We start from the raw sequence: 20,545 nt of genomic DNA on the forward strand, positions 1-20,545 counted from the left end.
CTTTTTGTGAAGGTGATGCAAGAGGGTACACAAGAAAATCCCAAAGTATGAATCAGAACGAACAACTTAAATTCTAGAAACGGTACACATGCAGTGTTTAATACACACTCAAGTCTACTGCACCTGGATTGGGCCTTCACCACTCTCCCCAATACCCAAAACATGCTTCTATTAGGATTCTTTTCAATGCCATCTATTCCATTTATTCCCTGATCACCCAAGCCTTAAACCTCACAACCCAATGAATAGGTACTATTACTGACATTTTGTAGATTAGGAAATCAAGGCACAAAGTAATTTACCCAAGGACATCAGCTACTAAGTGATGGGGTTGAGAATGGAGTATGGACAATCTGATCTCAGTGGTCATACTCCTCGATAATATATGAAGTCACTCAAAGAGTAACTTTTATATTTGAGACCTTATTTCCCACATCTCCCAGGGACTGAAAATTATTTCTGATTCACATTAACAAGACATGTTAGAGCCTTGGATTTATGTAGTCAATAAACAAACTTTATTAATTATTCCTTGTAATAGATACTGAGCTGAAATTCAATGTCTAATTGAATTCATACCATATACACAAACTCCTGTTTTAGATTTTCTATCAGCAAACATCCTGTTCAATAGACCTTGGGGGTTTTGAGTACATTCACAAAATGAAATCCCAATTTGCTGACAACAAATGAGCACGTGTGAAGTTTTTCAAAGTAAGGAAGCTGCTTGAAAAACACAACTTAAAAAAAAAAAGAATGTACTCATTACTTAACAATAGGCAAATAAAGTTAAACCAACCACTAAACAGGTTTTAAGTGAGGCTTCTTCCCAGAACTTGGAGACAAAGGAAATTAGCCCTCAGAATTTACTTTTGAGATTAATGGATCACAGCAAACAGGTTAAGTCACTTTTACGACACCAGAATTACTCCTAGCCACACAGCCTTCAATGTATCTTGCTTATCTAGCTACCTTAAGAAACTTCAGGCAGAATACATACTAATAAGTTAACAGAAACAGAGGAGTCATAGAAGCAAAAGCTGGCTGTGCCCAAATTAACATTGTGGAATAAAAAATGGATGCATAGTATCAGACCTAAAACCCTCAGAGCATTCCAGATCCACTGGCAAGATCATCTCTACTGTAATGACAGATGTTTCAGAGGCAAACATCTCTTACAAAACAAGCAAACTTCTGATTATTTGGCTTACATCTGTCCGCTTACAGCAATCAAATTTCAGATGTTAATATAGCTGTGAATTCTCAAGTTAACACATTAGTACCATAACCTGGGACCCTAGAAGGGTAGGAACAGAATGTGCTACTTTTCCAATGCAAAAACCCCTAAATCAGCCTATCATAAACAAACTGGTAAATGAGATTAGCATGTGTCACCAAGCTTCCCTCATGTGTGGGGTTTATTAATCCTTCATCTGGGTAAATGTGGTTAATGAATCCTACTGCATCCCAAGAAAGCAGACTGCTGAATCAAGAATTCTCCATAACCAAAGCTCTTATTTATCTTAGCAAAGACATCTTAAAAATCACCTAGCTATTTAAGCACAGTAGTAAGTGACAAACAATGGCTTTTCTGTGTGGATAAAATTTGGGAATGGTGAAATATCTTGACAGTAGAACTGTCTCCCTTTAGAGATATTACCATGTTTTTAAAAATCCTTATTTTCATAGTAAACGCAAAACCTAAAATATTTAATCAACCAAGGGTACTTTGAGAGTACATAATAGTCATGCATGTGCAAGCAGTGGTTTATTTCTAAGATTAGTTAAGGAATAAAAATCAGTAACTTAAATTCTCAAATATAACCAGAAAATGTGCTTAAAATGTTTTAAGGCAAGACATTTGGTAACTAACAAACATATTTCAAATTTGGTTATCTGAAATAGTCATTTCCTTTCAACTATCTGAAACTAGTCATTTCTTTAGTTCAAAGAGGATAGGCCAGAAAAATAATGTATCCTACATAATCATAATCTGTTCGCACAAAGTAGTGTATGCACCCCTTACGACCTTCTGCATGAAACCATGTATCATGGCAGAAATTTTCTTTTGACGCTTAAGAACTCTAACAAGAACAAATCTGCATACACAGAGAAGATCAAGATGCACTTGTAACTGTTTTCAAAGATAAACCTTGGGGTGACTACACAACTTTTCAGTATTTAAATACCTGCAACAAGAAATGAACCTCAGGGTTAAACGAGAAAAAGGAACTAGGAATTATGCAAGGTCTCACCACTCAAGGATGCTGCCATCAGTTTATTTGGTAAAGTAAGCCTCTGAGAATGTTTCTGTGAAAAAAACCACTCCTTTGCTTTGGTTCTGAAAATATTGTATTTTAAAATAGCTAAGGCAAATATTTAGGGGGCACAGCTCAATATTGAAAAATTAGTTGAAAGAGGTAGAAGTAAAGCCTTTCTATGTAATGTGCTTCTGCATAAAGGTAACAAATCTATGATCTTTGATCTAGGGAAAACACAACTAAAAAATGAATCACTCTTTTATAGGATGTTTAAAGATAATGCTTTTTAATAGTTCAAATATTTTTAAAAATCTCATCAAAAATGTATCACCTTAACAGTACTTTGCACATGTGGAATTTCGTACCTAAATTTGATACTATTTTGGTTTATTTATGGCTACTTACAAGAAGACTCAGTAATAATGTCCATTCATTGGAGTCTTTTTCTTTGGTTGAGCCTATTGGGACCAGGCTGATGAACTACTTTATGCAAATGAGATGGTTAAATTCATGGCAATATGAATTATAAGGGTTCTCATTTAATGGAAACGAAACTTAAAAGAAATTCCATATTTTATCCCCATTGTGGTTTACGGAAGCTAATATCCTGTTCAGAGGTTGAAGAGTTTGAATAGCTCACACAATCCTGTAAAAATTACAACTGGCTGCCCTTTAATAAATAAAGTCATTGTAAAGAATTACATTTACAGAGTGAAAAGTGAATACATAGCATTTCAAATTCAATTTTGGAAGTACTAATAAGTACTGACCCATAACAATATACACTAGCTACCTTTTTAACTGTCCATCATTAGCACCAATAAAGATTCAACAAAATTACCTTTATTCTCACATCTCAAAACAATTCTGCAAATTCTTAGTGAAGTATAGTCACAGACCTTAAATATTCACATTGTTTTCTATGTCATACTGAAAATAAGTTCACTACTTTTCTGGATATTCTTTACAAAATCTTATTAAAATTCCTGGTATTATCACCCCAATTATACAGTAGCACAATCACCCTACGCCGTTTCACATGATAGCTCCTTAGAGGTTTCACATCTAAATTACCAAGAACAAAACCCTTCCCTCCCTCATCTTGCACTCATCTTAATTCTATACTAGTCCTTGGATTATGTACCACTGTAAAGGTATAACTGTATCAAAATTACCATGTTTATGGATACAATAATATGTCATACAGAGTAACAAAGTTACATGTAATGACAAAGATTACTAAAGTTATGCCAGACAAGAACAAAGTTAGGACATGCTAGCTAGGCAAAGTCCCTAGAAAGAGGATCCTAGTATCCTAAGTTCAAATAACATTGACAAAATAATGAACAATTATCTTAAAAAAAAAAATTATAAAGCTACTGGCAAATCAGGTAATTGCTAAATAAGAGTAGAGCACGAGATTAAACTCTCTAATATTTACAACTGCAACATACTTGAGTAAAATTACAATTGTGCACATGTCAGTGGCTTTGTAACAAAAATAATTCATATACATAGAGGAAAAATTAAGACAGTTTTCAATTCAACAGAAGTTGAATTCAACCTATCTCAAAGATACTCAACAGCCCAAAGATTTACCACAGAATTGAAGATTAGCTGATAAACCAGAGCCATGTTACTGGCATTTAAGACAAATTTTAAACAAGTTAAAGTCTATTGTTTGTTCCGAAGTCAGAAGACTGTGCAAACTTGACTTCAACAGGAATATACTGAGATGTGCAAACAAATATAAAACCTGCACTAGCTGTTTACCTGGAGGCTTACCTTTTTTTTTTCTCAGTGAGCTTCCTGTTAACAACCATAAGCTATAAATACAGGTAGAATGCACAGTCAGTGATCTTTTTGTTTTATTTATTGTTAGAATATAAAATAACTGAAAGAGCAATAAGTTTAATTTCATTTTTATAAGGAAGACTGCATTTACCTGAAAAAGAAATATGGCATCACACACAAACACGCTTCAGGGGAGGAGTATGTTTAAGAACATGGTGTCCTTCTGAACACTAAAGGAAAAGCGATTCCTGTTTACTGTTAAAATACGTAGTGTTAAAGTTCTCTATTTAAGAAAAAGACTTACTAATTCTTCACTATTGTAAGTTTTTGTGAATTTAGTTTTCAAATCACAGTAATCTACATAACCATTATTAACAGCTCTGTGTTTATAGTACTGCAACAAGCCAACAAACACTTAAATGCACTTCACATCAAGAGTATGTAAACTTTATTTTTTCCTCTTCAAGCCTTCAGAAAGTTAGGGGCTATTTCAGCAGCCAATCTGGTCAGAACCTCTGAAGGCAGAATCAGTGCCTCACAGTGTAAATGACCATCTGTGGCACTGCATACCCATCTGGTAGTGAAGTGTCCCCCTTCAGTGGCTTCCAGTAAGGCCTAGAGTTTAAGGTTAACATGAAAAAGTGCCACCTTTCTTTTAGATTAGTGATGGACTCTGACAAGATAAAATAAAGTTATTCTGTATATTGTTATACTTACAAGCAGCTCCAATCCTGAGTATTTATGGTAATATCTAAACATACAAAAATGTATGTACATTTTTCTCCACTTTCTTGTAAACAGTTGTCAGTATACTGTTTTATCCCTTTATCATTGAAACATGCAAATCATACATACGAGTATAAATACACAAAAGAAAACAATTTACACTCATTCAAAAGCCAAGCAACAACAAAAAATAGCTACAGTATTCAAATTATAAATAAACGAATGCTTGAGGCATCTTATATTCCTAGAAGCAGCCAGCCATTCACCCTAATGTCCTTAGCTGCAATTGTAGAAATACTGAGTTTTGCACCTTCCATGCTTTTACAGTATTTATAACACTATCATATGTGGAGATAAAGACTTGTTTACTATAATCTCTTCTTTTCAGAATGAAGAATAAAGCAGCACTTACAAATATTGAAGCAGTGGCAGTAACAGCAGGTGTTACCACTGCTAGATCAGAAGGAAGTTTTCCATTCTAACAATTTTTAAATTAAAAAAGTAAAGGAAAAATTGACCTAAACAAATGATTACATGTTCATTCCTTGGGCACTTAACAGCGAGTCCAGCATGTCGAATGTGTCTTTGTAGTCCATATGCTGGCTGTTTGTACTGTACTCGTGATTGACATCAGGACCGTTGGTCTCCACTGGCTTCTTGTCCAGTTTCACGAGGGTGCTGAGATGTCCGTAGCCCACCTGGTATGTGACAGGGGGAGGAGGGGGTAAGGGATGGTTAAAAACAGAGTTGTGAGAGGATACATACTGCTTAACAGAGGAGGAAGAACTAGATGAACTACCTGAACTTTTGCTCATTTTGGAGTGATGGTTGTGAGATGCATCATTGATATGCAGCTTCTTCCTTGAAGAGCTGGAACTAGAGGAAATGCCATCACTGCTCAGGCCAACAGGACTCCTCAGAACAGCGGGTGGTATCCCATCAGCACTGTGCTTGCTGCCACCACTGCTGCTGCCACTGTATGAGTGGGAATACTTGTGACTGCTGGGGTGGTGGCGGTTGGAAGGATGCTCCTTGTGCTTCTCCTTATGGTCCCTGCTAATATGCGGGCTGGAATGCTTGCTCTTCCCACTGCCTTCATCAGAAGAGCTGTGTCTTTCTGAGGAAGAAACTTTTATCTTCATTTTCAGTTCTTCTTTACTGACACTTTTATCAGTGGGTGGTATTGGAATACGTAATTTCAGCGATCCACTCTTTTCCTTCTTATCTGCCATATATTTTTCAGGTTTTTCAGCATTTGTAATGGGAATTTTCATTTTAATGGGAGAGGTTACAGAACTGCTGCTGGCTGCCTGGGACTGTACATGTTTGTGTTGCTGTTCTACCTGGGCAGCTATATAATGATCCCTTGCATCCAGATCAAGGGTTTCTAGCTTACGTTTTTCTCTGTATTTATCTAAAGACATTTTCTGAGGAATTACTCCAGGAGTAGCAGAACTTGGCCCATGGTGTTTACTGCTTCCTGCTTTATGAGTATAATCTTGCTTAATAGAAGAATGGTCAGAAATTTTGTCAGGTCTGTGATGTAGTCCTGAATGCAGTGATACAGAAGGTCCCTGCTGGAAGTTGATGCTGTACTGGCTGCCAGACAAAGATGTCTCCTGTTTCTGTGAATATATCTGTTCTGTCCTTGCCGACTCTTGATGTTGAGGCCATTCTTGGTGTGATGACAAACCATATGAGGTACTTGGCATTCCTGTTGCTAGCACTGACAAATTATCAGATGCATGGCTGTCTTGAACAGAAATATTTCCTGAATTTAGAGGTACTGGTGCAGGGAATGTTGATGTAGATGGTTTCTGAAAACTTGGGTTGGTAGGCACACCAGTAACACTATCTACTAAAATGGAATTCTGGACCAAAGATGAACCAAGAAGTGGTGTTTCTGATACTTGTCCATCTACTTTTGGTTTCTTAGCCGCCTGATTAGCCTATTTAAATAAAACACAGAAGAAGCAATGACAGCAAAGGAATTCAATACAAATTTCTTTGCTTATAAAAATTCTATATTAAATACATGGAAATAAAATCACCTGGGGTTTCACTTTATGTTGCCAGTAAATAAATATCTTATTTAGAGGCATAAAAAGGATATAAATAGTTGAAAGCACTGGTTTTAAATTAGATGCAGACTAAATCCTAGCCCAGCATTTCAGAAAGGAATTTAACTCGTCTAAGCTTTAATTTTCCTGTTTGTAAAGTGAGGAGACTATTTCCACGGTAATCACTATGAGAATTAAATAAGGAATTTATAAAGTATTTATAGCAAAGTCTACTGGACACCGTAGTTGAATAAATTATGAGTGTATGTAGCTTACGAAACAGTGTAATTACTTACGAATACTGGAAATAAGAATATTTAACCACAAAAATTCAAACTGATTAGCTATGTAGTTAACAAATTGATGTTCTAAAAACCCGCCAATTCTCTTACCCTCCAGTTTCGAATCCTCTTCAACCTACTAGGCGTTTTCTCCAATATTTGTAGAAACTCATGTGTTAGCTCTAAAGATAAAATTCAAATTTAAAACTTAGAAGGTGCCTTTAGATTTAGAATTCTCTCAAGTGGGCCATATTAGAAAGAAAGCGCAAGAGTTCATCTACTTCACTATCACCCTCCTAATTCAACCATCAGCACATACAAGAGTAGACACAGCTCTGAACTGGTATTTTCAAAGATGAATCTTAAAAAAATTTGTTTTAAATAAATAAAACAAAACACTCCTCCCACACCCCCCTGATTTTACATGCTTACTTAGACTCTCTGGAAAATTTAGTCACATTTAAAAAATTCCTTCCAAATAGAAAATCTCTATTACGCAAACATCATAGTAATAATTGGGATGGGCAAGATCCATCAGTAGATTCTTTAAAATCAGTGGGCAAAAGTTTAAGGAAAAAGAATATTTGTGTAATCCCAACATACCGTCCTCAAGATATTAATTATAAACAGAAAATCAGTAACTTTATGACCTTAACCAAGTGATCATGATTATCATTACCAGCAATATGACATATCAACATGATACCCCATGATAAAATGCACAGTAGGATAAAACCCACTTCTGTGGTATTCTTGCCAAAAACGCATAACTTCACTCTAATAATGGGAAAACATCAGACAAAACTCCAATTGAGGAACATTTTATAAAGTAACTGACCATTCTTCTTCAAAGTGTCAAGGACATGAAAGAAAAGGAAAGATTGAAAAATTATCACAGACTAGGAGAGATTAAAGGGGCATGCCAACTAAATGGAACATGGGATTCTAGAATAGAAAAATGGGGGAAATTTGAGTAAAATCTGTAGTTAATAGTATTATACCAATGTTAACTTCTTCGTTTTGATAATCATGTTATTATTACAGAAGATGTTAACATTAGAGAAACTGGGTACAAAGTATAATAGTACAGAATCTGTACTATTTCACAATTTCTTTAGATTTAAAATCATTTCAAAGTTAAATGAAAAAAATTCCTTTACCTATACTCATAACTTCCTAGCAATCAACACTAGTAACATTATCAGTAAATCAACCTGGTTATATTTTTACAATTTTTTTTCCTAAAATTTATGATTACAATGAGATGACCCACTTTTCCAAAGTGGTGTGGTTATGATGAATTATAGTTTTTGACTCCAAAACAGTGTCATTAATAAAGTTATTGGCCACTCTCAAGATAAATAATATTAGTCAAATGAATTACAATGTCACGTAATATTATTAATGCCAATTTAATAGAGACTAGATTCATGCAAAAACTCGGCACCATTATATGCTCACAAGCTGTGACAACTAATTCCTGCTAAAGACTCAGGAGCTTTTCGATTCAGTCTGGATGAAAACAATCTAATGTCTGTACTACCATTTCTTCATCTGGAAAAAAAAAAAAGACCACTTTTCTACTTGGACACAGCAGTAAGTCTAGCAGACACATGCCTTTGGGTCCAAAATTGACAATAAACTGTTTTGACTCAATTTCAGAAAAAATTCAAGTTATAAAAAACACATGAAGGTTTGTTATTAATCATTAAAAAAACCCAAAACAACCAAGCCCCCCCCCTCCCCCAAACCCTGTTACAGGTAGGCCAAATACAAGCCAACGTTGTTTTGGGGACAGTCATTAAATGAATTATTTCAGTAAACACTGAGGCTTCAGACACCACGATAAAATTCAGATACTCTTAGTATCTTATACTTTGTTACTTTATTTTTACGGGATCACAATGTGATCCCATAAAAATGTGAGAAAAGGCTGCCACATAATACATTGAAATTTTCAATGTGTTAAGTGTCCAAGATTCCTATTCAGTGGTTCTCCAAATGAATAATGTACTTGAGCCTTTTCAGAATAGAAGCAAAGGGATATTTAGGTGCCTCCTGTTGTGTCAAAAAAAGACTTTACCTATTGATGCAATTTAAGAGCAGGATAAAACGCAGATTACTCGCTTTCTGTGAGCTTTATTTTAGCACCATATATACAAACTGTTTTTATTAAGTTTATGCCTATTTTATCTTTATCTATTGACTGCTAAAATAAGACGGTGGCATAGGTAACCTAATTTCAAGTCACAGATGGAAAAAAAAAAAAGCCCCCACTAGTTTTTTATTTTTTTGCGGTACGCAGGCCTCTCACCGCTGTGGCCTCTCCCGCCATGGAGCGACGCGCAGGCCCAGCGGCCATGGCCCACGGGCCCAGCCGCTCTGCGGCACGCGGGATCCTCCCGGACTGGGGCACGAACCCGCGCCCCCCGCATCGGCAGGCGGACTCCCAACCACTGCACCACCAGGAAAGCCCCTAGTTTTTTATTTTTTATTATTATTAAAAAATTTTTTTACTGGAGTATAGTTGCTTTACAATGTTTTTTTTTTTTTTGCCCACATCTCGCAGCATGCAGAACTTCCCCGACCAGGGATCGAACCTGCATCCCCTGCAATGGAAGCGTGGAGCCCTAACCACTGGACTCCAGGGAAGCACCCCCCCCCGCCACTAGTTTTTAGAAGATGTTATTTCAACTCACTGAAGATTTCCTACCACTCTGAATAACCTTTAGAAAAACCTCTGGCAATGTAAGGAAAAGAGGATAATCATGCGGCAGTAATACAGCATGAGGTATATAATCCAGGAGAAATTTTTCAGGGAGGAAAAAGAAATACCAAAACAAAATCAAGAGACCTAACAAAGAGCATATTTTACCACAAGGGTAGACAAACTATCACCAGTGGGCCAAATATGACCTGCATCCTGTTTCTGTAAATAAAGTTTTACTGGAACACAGCCACTCATTTTACAGGTTGCCTATGGCTGCTTTCCAGTTACGGTGGCAGAGTTGTCTAGGTGCATAGATAGTATAGCCCACAAACCCTAAAACAGTTACTATCTGGCCCTTCACAGAAAAGGGAGCAGACCCTTAATGAAATTTCTGTCTTAAAGCATCTAAGATATTAATAGAAAACCACATTCCAAAGCCATAGGGGTCTCTCACTTTATATAACGGAAGTCATGTAAATCCAGTTTTCAAATTAGCTTCAGTTTTGTAAAGGAAATTAGGGAAAGCCCACAAAAAGCAGAAAAACTAACATACCAGTTTAGATTTATGCATATATTAGGTAAGAAATGTTATCTATTTCCTTTCTGAAATCTAGAGTGCCTGGTTAAAGTCTCAATCCCCAGGAATCCCCTGCCTCTGGCCTGCTTATTTCTCTACCAGAAAAACGTCCTATCAGGAGACCTCCAAATTCCAGGTCCATGATGTACAGAACTTATACTCCCAATCTTTCCTTGTGAATTCATACTTATTAATGCAAGACAACAATGACATACTTTACCATCAGTGGAACAGAGCAAGGAATATTACCATGAAAATACCTTTAGCTCACTGCTTCACATCTTCTACAGTAAGTTAATACCTGACTTTGTGCTTATACATTTTAAACTCAACAAAATTAGTTTATTTTAAAAAATCTATTTATTTTATTTATTTTTTGGCTGCGTCAGGTCTTCGTTGCTGCGCACGGGCGGCTTTCTCTAGTTGCAGCGAGTGGGGGCTACTCTTTGTTGCGGTGTGCGGGCTTCTCATTGCGGTGGCTTCTCTTGTTGCGGGGCAGGGGCTCTAGAAGCGTGGACTTCAGTAGTTGCGGCACACAGGCTCAGTAGTTGTGGCACACAGGCTCAGTAGTTGTGGCACATGGGCTTAGTTGCTCAGCTGCATGTGGGATATTCCCGGACCAGGGATTGAACCCGTGTCCCCTGCACTGGAAGGCGGATTCTCAACCACTGTGCCACCAGGGAAGCCCAAAATTAGTGTACTTTAAATTAGGTATTCCTGTATTATCAACCTGTAGCATTATAAATCATATTTCTTTGAAAAGTCCTGAAAAGGCTTTAGATATTGAGTGCTGGTTAATATATGCTCATTTTTTCCCCCTTTAGGCTAATGAATCCTTATTTTCATCCTGTTCATCTGATCATGTTACTATACTTTTTTAAAAAAAATAAATTTATTTATTTATTTGTTTATTTTTGGCTGTGTTGGGTCTTCGTTGCTGCACGTGGGCTTTCTCTAGTTACGGCAAGCAGGGGCTACTCTTCGTTGCGGAGAGTGGGCTTCTCATTGAAGTGGCTTCTCTTGTTGCGGAGCACGGGCTCTAGGCATGCGGGCTTCAGTAGTTGTGGCTCATGGGCTCTAGAACACAGGTTCAGCAGTTGTGGCGCACGGGCTTAGTTGCTCCGCATCATGTGGGATCTTCCCGGACCAGGGCTCGAACATGTGTCCCCTGCACTGGCAGGTGGGTTCTTAACCACTGCGCCACCAGGGAAGCCCTGATCATGTAACTATACTTTTAAATTCTACTGCCAAATTGTTAAAATGGAATTATGTTTTTAAAGAGTCTTTATCTTTTCAAAATAGATGAAATATTAATAGATGAAATGATGTCTGGGATTGGCATCAAAATAACTATGGGGGAAGGAGGATGTTGGATTGGCCAGAACTGATAACTTCAACTGAGCATGAGTATATGGGGACTGAGTATTTTTTCAAACCTATACAAAAGTAGATAGAAGTTTTAATCCATAATAAAAAGAAAAAATTTAAATGTAACAAAAAGATTTATTTTCTCTACTTACCATCTAGTAATTCCAGAGTAACTGTAGGATCCACATATTCCCACCAATGTTTTCCATCAGTTGACACGGGAATCTCCCAATTGGACCATTTGCAAGCCAAATGAATGCATACACATGCTATCACTGTTGGTTTATACTGAAGACAGAAGGTTGTAAGATGCAGACTGTTGTGGAGCAGGTTTGGAACGAAGAGTCATAGAAATTCAAATATGTAAAACAAAGAAAAACATTTACCAATAAGATTAGAGCAAAAATAAAATTATAAAGGTTTTCTTTTTCAAGTCTAGAGTATAAAACCTTATTTTATTAAATTAAAAGTTAACATTATAACACTTTTTATGACTATGGTCATAAAAATTTGAACACTAAAAAACCTATATAGATTATGAACATTTTCACACTCTTACTTCCTAGAGTATATTATTAATACTACTAATATATTAATATTTCTAATTTTTTTTACATCTAAATTAAAAGTATTTTTACCTCTCTATAAAAGGAGAGGAAGACAGTATATTTCAGCTAATTACTACATACAAGTAAAACGCTTTAAGCTTTCTTTGGTGGTATTTTTGTTTCTTTTGTAATGTCATGGCAAAAAACTAAAGAAAAAGCAGAAGACTATAAAACTGACAAGGTAATTTCAATAACACATCATAATCAGGGATTACCATTTGATGTGGCTTAACAAACATTAATTCTTAAGTAACTCAGACAATTTAAAACCCATCTAGGTAAAACTAACTTCTTCTCGGCAAAGCCACAGAGGAAACTTACCTTTTGCTGAACAGCTTGAAGGCCCAATGTTGTTAAATACTACAAAAATACTACCTCTCTCCTTCCATGACATGCCAAAGACTGGGCATGTAGCATGTCACAGCTAGCCTCTTCTAACCAAAGTTTTAAATTTAAGTGATTTTTTTGGCCTTGTTGTTCAGAATTTCTAGGGATAGAGGTTAAATCCCAACAACATATACCTAAGAAAATATATTGGCTTTTGCCAATCCAAAGTTTTAAACAAAACTTAACAGTGTCACAAGAAATTAAGGACCACATAAAGATGGTTTGGTCCACTCCTCCCTAATGACTCACTTTAAAAACAAATTTACATCATTAATATAATCAATCTAGAACAAAATTAATATATTAGATGTGAAAGACTTTCAAAAACTATTCTTCCAGTTCAGTTTCAGAATTGATGAAAATGTCTACTGATCAAGCACAAACCCATACCATTCTTTATATGAACTGAAGAGTAAGTTTTTTTTTTTAAAGTAAAAATTATACTTATGCAAATCAAGGCACTGATAGGATGTGACTACTACTAATCTACTACTGGTGGGTATTATCTGGAAAAAAAAAACCAAGTTATATAAATTTTATTTATTAAAAAAGCTTTAATGATTATTTTAAAGTTAAGATTGGATCAATGTGAAATTTTTAAAAATTGTCATTTAACTATAATTGTAAACTAGAAATAGCTTTATACTTACCAAGTTGCTCGAATTTCTACGTTAAGTTTAGCTCTTTGTAATCTTTAGCTGCTATTCAGGCTACCAATTTTAGACTTATGCACTCACAAATCGAGAATATGTCATCAGAAAGCACCACTACACTTCACATTGTGCATTTAACCCCTCTGTGCCAAAAGTCCCTTGTACAATACACCGCAAAGCAGACAGGAAGGTACCACCACAGTAGATGGTCCAGTCTCCTGCTGCAACAAGGGTAAGAGACACATTGAGGGGGCCCTGCATTAAAGGAAGCTATAGTGTGCTACAACAGTGCAACAAAGAGGGTCAGGATAACAACCTGTTGGTAGCCATGAAATAGGATGTCTGTGCCAAATCCTTGCTTGCTGTAAGAAAAGAAAAAAAAACGAAGACAATACTATCAGCATTAACATGCTACCATCGAAAAGTTCTCAACACAACAAAAACTTCAAAGATTTGTACACAAAAAGTAAATTTTACTTACTACTTACAAATATCACAAGAGCGCCATCATTTTCTATACTACTGAAAATCTTCAACAACATTCACTCAAATGTTTCTTGCTATCCCCCAAAGATCTGAGAAACAAGCCGATTTGCTTTTAGCTAGCCAGTTACAAGGGCTAAACTTGTTACTAAGTTAAGCATCTAGTCAGCTAAAAGTTGCAATAAAGCATTCTCCTGGATTTAAAAAAAAAAAGAAGAAGAAGAAGAAGAAAAGATTTTGAAGTCTAATACAAAATACAAGGAGTTGCCTGCCAGACTTAATCCTCAGTCATCATATTTAAGTTGGTTTAAGTACTTCCACCAAAAGAAAAAACAAAAACAAACCCCCAACCCCCAAACTCAGAGAGCACAAACTGCTCAGTTTTTCATCATGCTACTAAGCATCAACAGAGAATAAACAACCTAGAAACATTATAAGGATGTAGATATAGAAAACACCACTGTATTATTTTTAAATTATATAATCCAGGTAACCATAACGTTAGAAAAGATACAAGTACTCTAGAGGGAATCAGGATGCTTCAATACTGGTCCTCAATAGAAAAGCAATTTTTAACAACTAGCTTCTTGAAACACTGAAATGGAAAACAGTGCCCCTCTCCCTTCTTCTGCTTCTTATTCTTCCCAACAGGGATGCCTCTGCTATAGTCTCCCCCCTTTCCCCAGTTACATTCATAATCACTGACATACCTTTCCTCTCTGCTCACCTAGGATCAGTTCACCTCAGCTCACCCCCTCTAACAGGTCTCAAATTCCTTGCCCTCTCCTATTTTTATTTGTGGCACCTGTAATTCCCTGCTGCCCCATGTGGATCATCAACATAAAGGTTTACAAAAGGGATTTGGGTTTAGCAGAGTTGTGCTAAGGAAGAGTGTCAAAGCATCAGATGTCTTGGAGGCAGTGTGACTTAAGTATGGCATTCTTTCCTGGTGGGGAGGGAAGGAGAAATCACAGAAATGAAAGGTCCCTGTAAAATGACATCAGCCAATCCTGCAGCAAAGTAGCATAATAACTTTCTCATCTCCAGAGGTCGGGGGCAGGGGAGAACTTCAAAGAACTCAAACCTTTTACCCTCACCCCCACCCACGAAAGAATCAAAACATATAGAAAAGTAAGTAAAAATAAGTTTAAACTGCTATTGCAGTTTTCACCTCAGAACAAATGTTAATTCAATAACCTATTAAAAGTCATTGCAACAAAGAAGAATGTAGGGAAAATGTTCTTTTGTTAGCTGAAAGTGGTTTTAGGGGCAAAGGAAAAAACATATACCAAACACGAAAGAACATTTTAAAAATGCAGTAAGATGAAAATTATAGTTACTTGAAATGTTAGTCAGACAAAATGATGTTAAACACATATGAGAGTCATACTAAAATTTAAGAATTGGTCACATTTTAAACAACAACAAAAAATCAGATTTAAATATTTTGCTTTGGATGATATATCAAATTCATAGTTTTTGTAAATGTTTAAATTTTACTGTTCAATTTTGCAAAATAAATGGACTTTAATGTCTCTAGCTTCTTTAGATAGGATTTAAGAGAAGCTGACTCAAATTTCACAATACTAAGCTGAAAATTCAGTTTCATTTCCTACTAAGAGTGTGTGTGTATGTATATGCACATACACATACATATTTTTAACCTATATTTAATATCTTCAACATCTTTCTTTACTAATCTCAACTTAAGGCAAATTATATAGCTCTCCATTATTTAAACAAAACAGCTTACCCTTCCAAGTTTTCAGGAAAACAGAACTTCTCTCAAGCTCTATTGCTTAATCCAACATCTACAATAGTTATCTATACAATTCTATACTACACTGTAATACTGAGGATGAGAAAGTGCTATAAAATACATAACCATGAAGAACAGAAACCAAAATTAAATATGTTCTAGTTTAGTTTATAAATGATAACATTTGCTTTTAGGATTAAAAAAATATAAATGGGATTTTTATTAGTCCATTTCTTTTTTTTTTGTTTTTTTTGTTTTTGTTTAGTCCATTTCTTAACAATGACAACTGTGGTACCAGACAACAGGTTTGTCTGTTTTTATATGTAGCCATTAGCATAGTAATAAAACTTTAACCTAGGTATAAAGTGAATTCAATTTAGAATGAATAAGAGAACATTTAGGTAAACACTAGATTCAAGGCCTTCAAAAGTCTTACCCATTTTGTTTAGAATAAACCTAAACAAGTCTGGTGGTAAAGGAATGAAACTGCAAAATTTCATTTTCAAAAAGAAGTATCAGAAAAAGGCACACTAAAGGTTCCAAGTGGTTGCTATTAGTGTGTAACACTTCACATGGTAAACAGGAAAGTAGTAGTACTGCATGCATCTGTGTGAAAAATTATTTCTAGAGATACAACGATAGATACACAGGATTCATTAACAAGAGTAGAAAAATATATACCACATGCTTTATAAGGAGTAAAGAAAACAATACAAAAACTTTGTACTCCTGTTTATAAAAGGTTTAATAAGTACATCACATGCTGTTATATATCATGCTATATAATAATTTCCTCATTATACACAAAAAGGAAACCATTTTTAGTAATGCTAAAGAACTTTGAAAAATGTATTAAATCAATGCTGTTCAAACGAACATGGGCAAAACATTTCCCAAAATGACAAATCCGCTAAGAAAGGCAATTTTTACCTGAAAGATTTGAATTCTTAAACCGTAATCACTTTTCAGGAAGTCAATCAAAGTTTGACATAAATTGGAAATCAATACTATTTTCTGCACCTATATGTTAAATTTGGCCTACATCTTAAATACTACCTGAATTGGGGTGGGCATAGCCCAATGGGGAAGTAGAAAGAGTCCTAGTATTTGGAAGCCCTCTAATTTTTTAGAGAAACGAGACTCTCACCTAAAGTTAAAGGAAGCTAATTCACCAGGAAGAACCAAAAATAGAAGTAGATGAATAGGCAGGTGTAGAACACTGAAAAATAATGCTTCAAAATGACATTTCTGCCATTTTAATAAAACTCAAGGCTAGAACAAAATAGCATTCAATTATCAATTATAGACAATAAAAAGCATTAAAACTTAACTTAAAAGTTTCACTTACCTCTTACTAACTGGGTACATTTCACCACATCTGTGTGTGGGTGTTCAATGGTGATCTCAAAACCTGAAATGAAAAGCACTTTTTTTCCCAGTCATTTACCACTATAATACTTGCCTGAGAAATGCCACTCATAACCATAAACGTATATTTTTCATTATTAAAAAAACTCAAAGACAAAGTTTCCCATCACTGACATGTTTATTATACCCCCAATTATAATAAATAATATCTTCTCAAAAATAGTGTTCCAATTATGAAAACTGACAAAGTTATTTAGAGATAAGTAATATGTATTCAAAATTCTCAATTACAATTAGTTTGAGACTATCCTCAAGTTAAAAACAAACTAAAAAAAAAAAAAAAAAAACTAAAATCATGACAAATACATTAAGCTTGCCCCACAGTTTAAGGAGGGAATTCAACTATGTAACGTATTTCTTAAATATATTCCAACTCTTTCAGAAGATGTGAAAAGAACATTTTTCATAAATACAACCTTTGGGCCACAGTGGGAGAAATGACCTTTTAAATATGGTCCTCTTATTTTCTCACTGTACCTTAGAGATCAGTGGGTTTCAGTTAGCTTATAACTACATTTCATTACTAATAAAAATAAAACTGTTAAGGCGAGTGAACCTTATAGGCCTCAAGATTAAATCACTGTTTCTAAAACCAAAGACAACATATTGAAAAGCTATCATGTCCAGTCAACCCCTTAGGTAGGGCAGGGTTTTTCCGTTTCCTTTTTTTTTTTAAAGTGGAGGTCGTTGTATGGTGCCTTCAGCAGTAGTAAAGGAATAACATCCTAATAAACAGATTATCTGGATTTATAAAGTTATTGTGTGGTCTCTTCACATTTCTGTTATTAAACCTGCAAAATCGCACTTTAACAAGAGCCATAGTTATATCTTGTAAATTCTAATGCTCCCCTTAAAATAATGCTATTCATTCTCTGTGTTTAAGAATCTGTCGTCAACAATATGAATACGATACATTGATTTCATATGATAAAATAACTATTTTAAAATGTTATTTTCCTTCAACTTTCATTATTTGTAAAATTTCATATTTATATAATAAAATGGTAACATGCTAAATAGATTTGGAGGGAATAAAAATATTCTCACTTTTATTTTTATATATTTATATTATAAAAACTTTCAACAAGTTATATGTGTTTCAAACAACCTACTTTTGTAATAAAAAGAATCTGTCATGATGGAAAGCTATGATTATTAGACTTCTATTCAACATTTGGGAACGGAGTATAAGTAAGATAAAAATAACTACCATAATAAATAATGATTATTTATGAAACACTATGTGGCAATTTTTAAAAAAAACAATCTTTCGGGCTTCCGTGGTGGCACAGTGGTTGAGAGTCCGCCTGCCAATGCAGGGGACATGGGTTTGTGTCCCGGTCCGGGAAGATCCCACATGCCGCGGAGTGGCTGGGCCCGTGAGCGATGGCCGCTGAGCCTGTGCGTCCGGAGCCTGTGTTCCGCAACGGGAGAGGCCACAACAGTGAGAGGCCCGCATACAGCAAAAAAAAAACACAAAAAACCACAACAATCTTTCATCCTCAAAGTCACAATGTTATAGCTACATTATTATTCCACCTTGCACATACAGGATGGAGGTACGAAAGGTAAAGGAACTCTGACCAAGTTTGGAAAGTAAAGAGGCTTACACATTTAAGCGCAGATCTCCATAAAGCCTATGTTCTTCCCACTACACCCTGCTAGGTTCTTCCAGAAGTAATATATGACTGTACACAGTCAAAACCTGCTTAGGGCTCAATTTCCTCATGAGTAAAGTAAAAGATTAGAATAAACAATTTTTACAGATACTTAAGTTGCACAAACCTTGCAGACAATATAACTTTTAGACAAGGACGATCAACATTTAAATAAACTACTATGTCACATTTAAAATGATGTGATAGGGACTTCTCTGGTGGCACAGCAGATAAGACTCCATGCTCCCAATGCAGGGGGCCTGGGTTCCATCCCTGGTCAGGGAACTAGATCCCACATGCATGCTGCAACTAAGAGTTCGCATGCCGCAACTAAGGAGCCTGCCTGCCTCAACTAAGGAGCCCACCTGCCCCAACTAAGACCCAGTGCAACCAAATAAATATTTAAAAAAATACAATAAAATGATGTGATAAATTCATAAGCTCTAGTACAGCAGGACTGCCATGTATGTTTATACATATTACAGTCATACACCACAGCCCTAAAGGACCATTTTATTCCCCAATGCAAATCCAAAATGAAGCACAGTGTCTCAACTATCTGAAAATATAAGAAATCACACTGAAGGCTATGTTTGCCATTCAATTAAATGCTAAACAAAATTAAAATTTAAAAAATGGCTTCCTTAGAACCAGGCAATACTATTCTGGCACCAAACTTTATTTTCAAATGAAACTTTCTTCAATGATAAAATTACTCCAGAAATCTTTTCCTTTATTTAGAATACTGCACTGAAGAACACACACACACAAATAATACCTGACATAAGTACATACCTAGGGTTTGTAGCATTATGGTTTCAAGTAAAACCAGTTCTTGAGTCTGCTGAAGGTAAGCCTGCCAGGTAAAAATAATAATATTAAAATGCTTAATAAACATAACACTACTAGACTATGGGACTGTTAAATCTCATGAGTATTATAGATTCATTACAAACTACTACAAGGTAGTTTGGAAATATGAAGAAAATAAAACTGAGGGTGATAGAGAAAACCTATTTTCTGTGATAATTCTAAATTCAATTACTTCTAATACAGGAAACTCTAAATTCAATTACTTCTAATACAGGAAATGTAAACAAAGCAAAGCAAAACAAAACAAAACAAAACAAACACCAATCTAAAAATAATAATATGAAAGGGGGTAGGTTAATTGAAAAAAGACATCTCCAGTCTGTAACGTAAAACTTTACCTAGGCATTGGTGCTTCAAGACTCATTAAGGACAGGAAGCGCCAACCCAAGTAAGATTAAATTCGAATTGGCCTTTAAAGAAAAGGATTTATCAACTCACTCTAGGATATTTCATGTAGTAATTCCTTGACTGTCACAGTAGGTCAGTGCGTTATTTTTTAGAATTAAATTCCTCTCTTCAGAAAAGACAAAATAAAACAATCCCTCAAACCCCTAGATTAAAAGAAAAAATTTTAGCTATAAAATACCAAAACAATGTACCATACACCTGTGGGGACAAAAACAGACGATCTTCTCCCTCAACTTCAATAAATCATTGCCCTAATGTAATTACTCGGGGAATAAAAGGTATGAAAACTTTCCTGCCATCTCATTCTTATATCATGACAATTGACTAAGGTGATAAGGAAACTATATTATATATAAACATTCATTTCTAAGGACATATTGCTAAACTTAGAGTGAAAGCACCTTTATTTATGCCCATTTTGAGATCACTGAGCTGAATTTTAAAACACAGATTTTTCTATTATTTGAACAATACCCTAAGCATTCACAAGAAATAATTCTGAATTTGTAAA

General features: G+C 35.3%; 1 protein-coding gene across 17 annotated transcripts in view; it reads right to left on the reverse strand.

The window, feature by feature from the left end:
* Positions 1-1,755: 1,755 nt before the first annotated feature.
* The window catches only part of CCNT2 (cyclin T2), a 48,969-nt gene continuing 30,179 nt past the window's right edge, over positions 1,756-20,545 (reverse strand). For 6 of the 17 annotated variants that reach the window (XM_089916872.1, XM_089916871.1, XM_089916873.1 and 3 more), the window contains 6 exons: positions 19,549-19,609; positions 17,016-17,093; positions 13,742-13,787; positions 11,930-12,093; positions 7,234-7,304; positions 1,756-6,730 (listed from right to left, as the gene is read on the reverse strand). In XM_089916872.1, coding sequence (XP_089772998.1) covers positions 5,312-6,730; positions 7,234-7,304; positions 11,930-12,093; positions 13,742-13,787; positions 17,016-17,093; positions 19,549-19,609 — 1,839 coding nt within the window. In that variant the 3' untranslated portion in view covers positions 1,756-5,311. Of the gene's footprint in view, positions 6,731-7,233; positions 7,305-11,929; positions 12,094-13,422; positions 13,788-13,906; positions 18,351-19,548; positions 19,610-20,064; positions 20,178-20,545 lie in introns of those variants that run through there. The other 11 variants (XM_089916877.1, XM_089916880.1, XM_089916878.1 and 8 more) reach the window with 7 other exon arrangements.

This window comes from Delphinapterus leucas, chromosome 8, assembly GCF_059928025.1.
Source record: "Delphinapterus leucas isolate spDelLeu-1000000601 "Yukka" chromosome 8, BTC_Dleu_Yukka2, whole genome shotgun sequence".
Taxonomy (NCBI): Eukaryota; Metazoa; Chordata; class Mammalia; order Artiodactyla; family Monodontidae; genus Delphinapterus; species Delphinapterus leucas.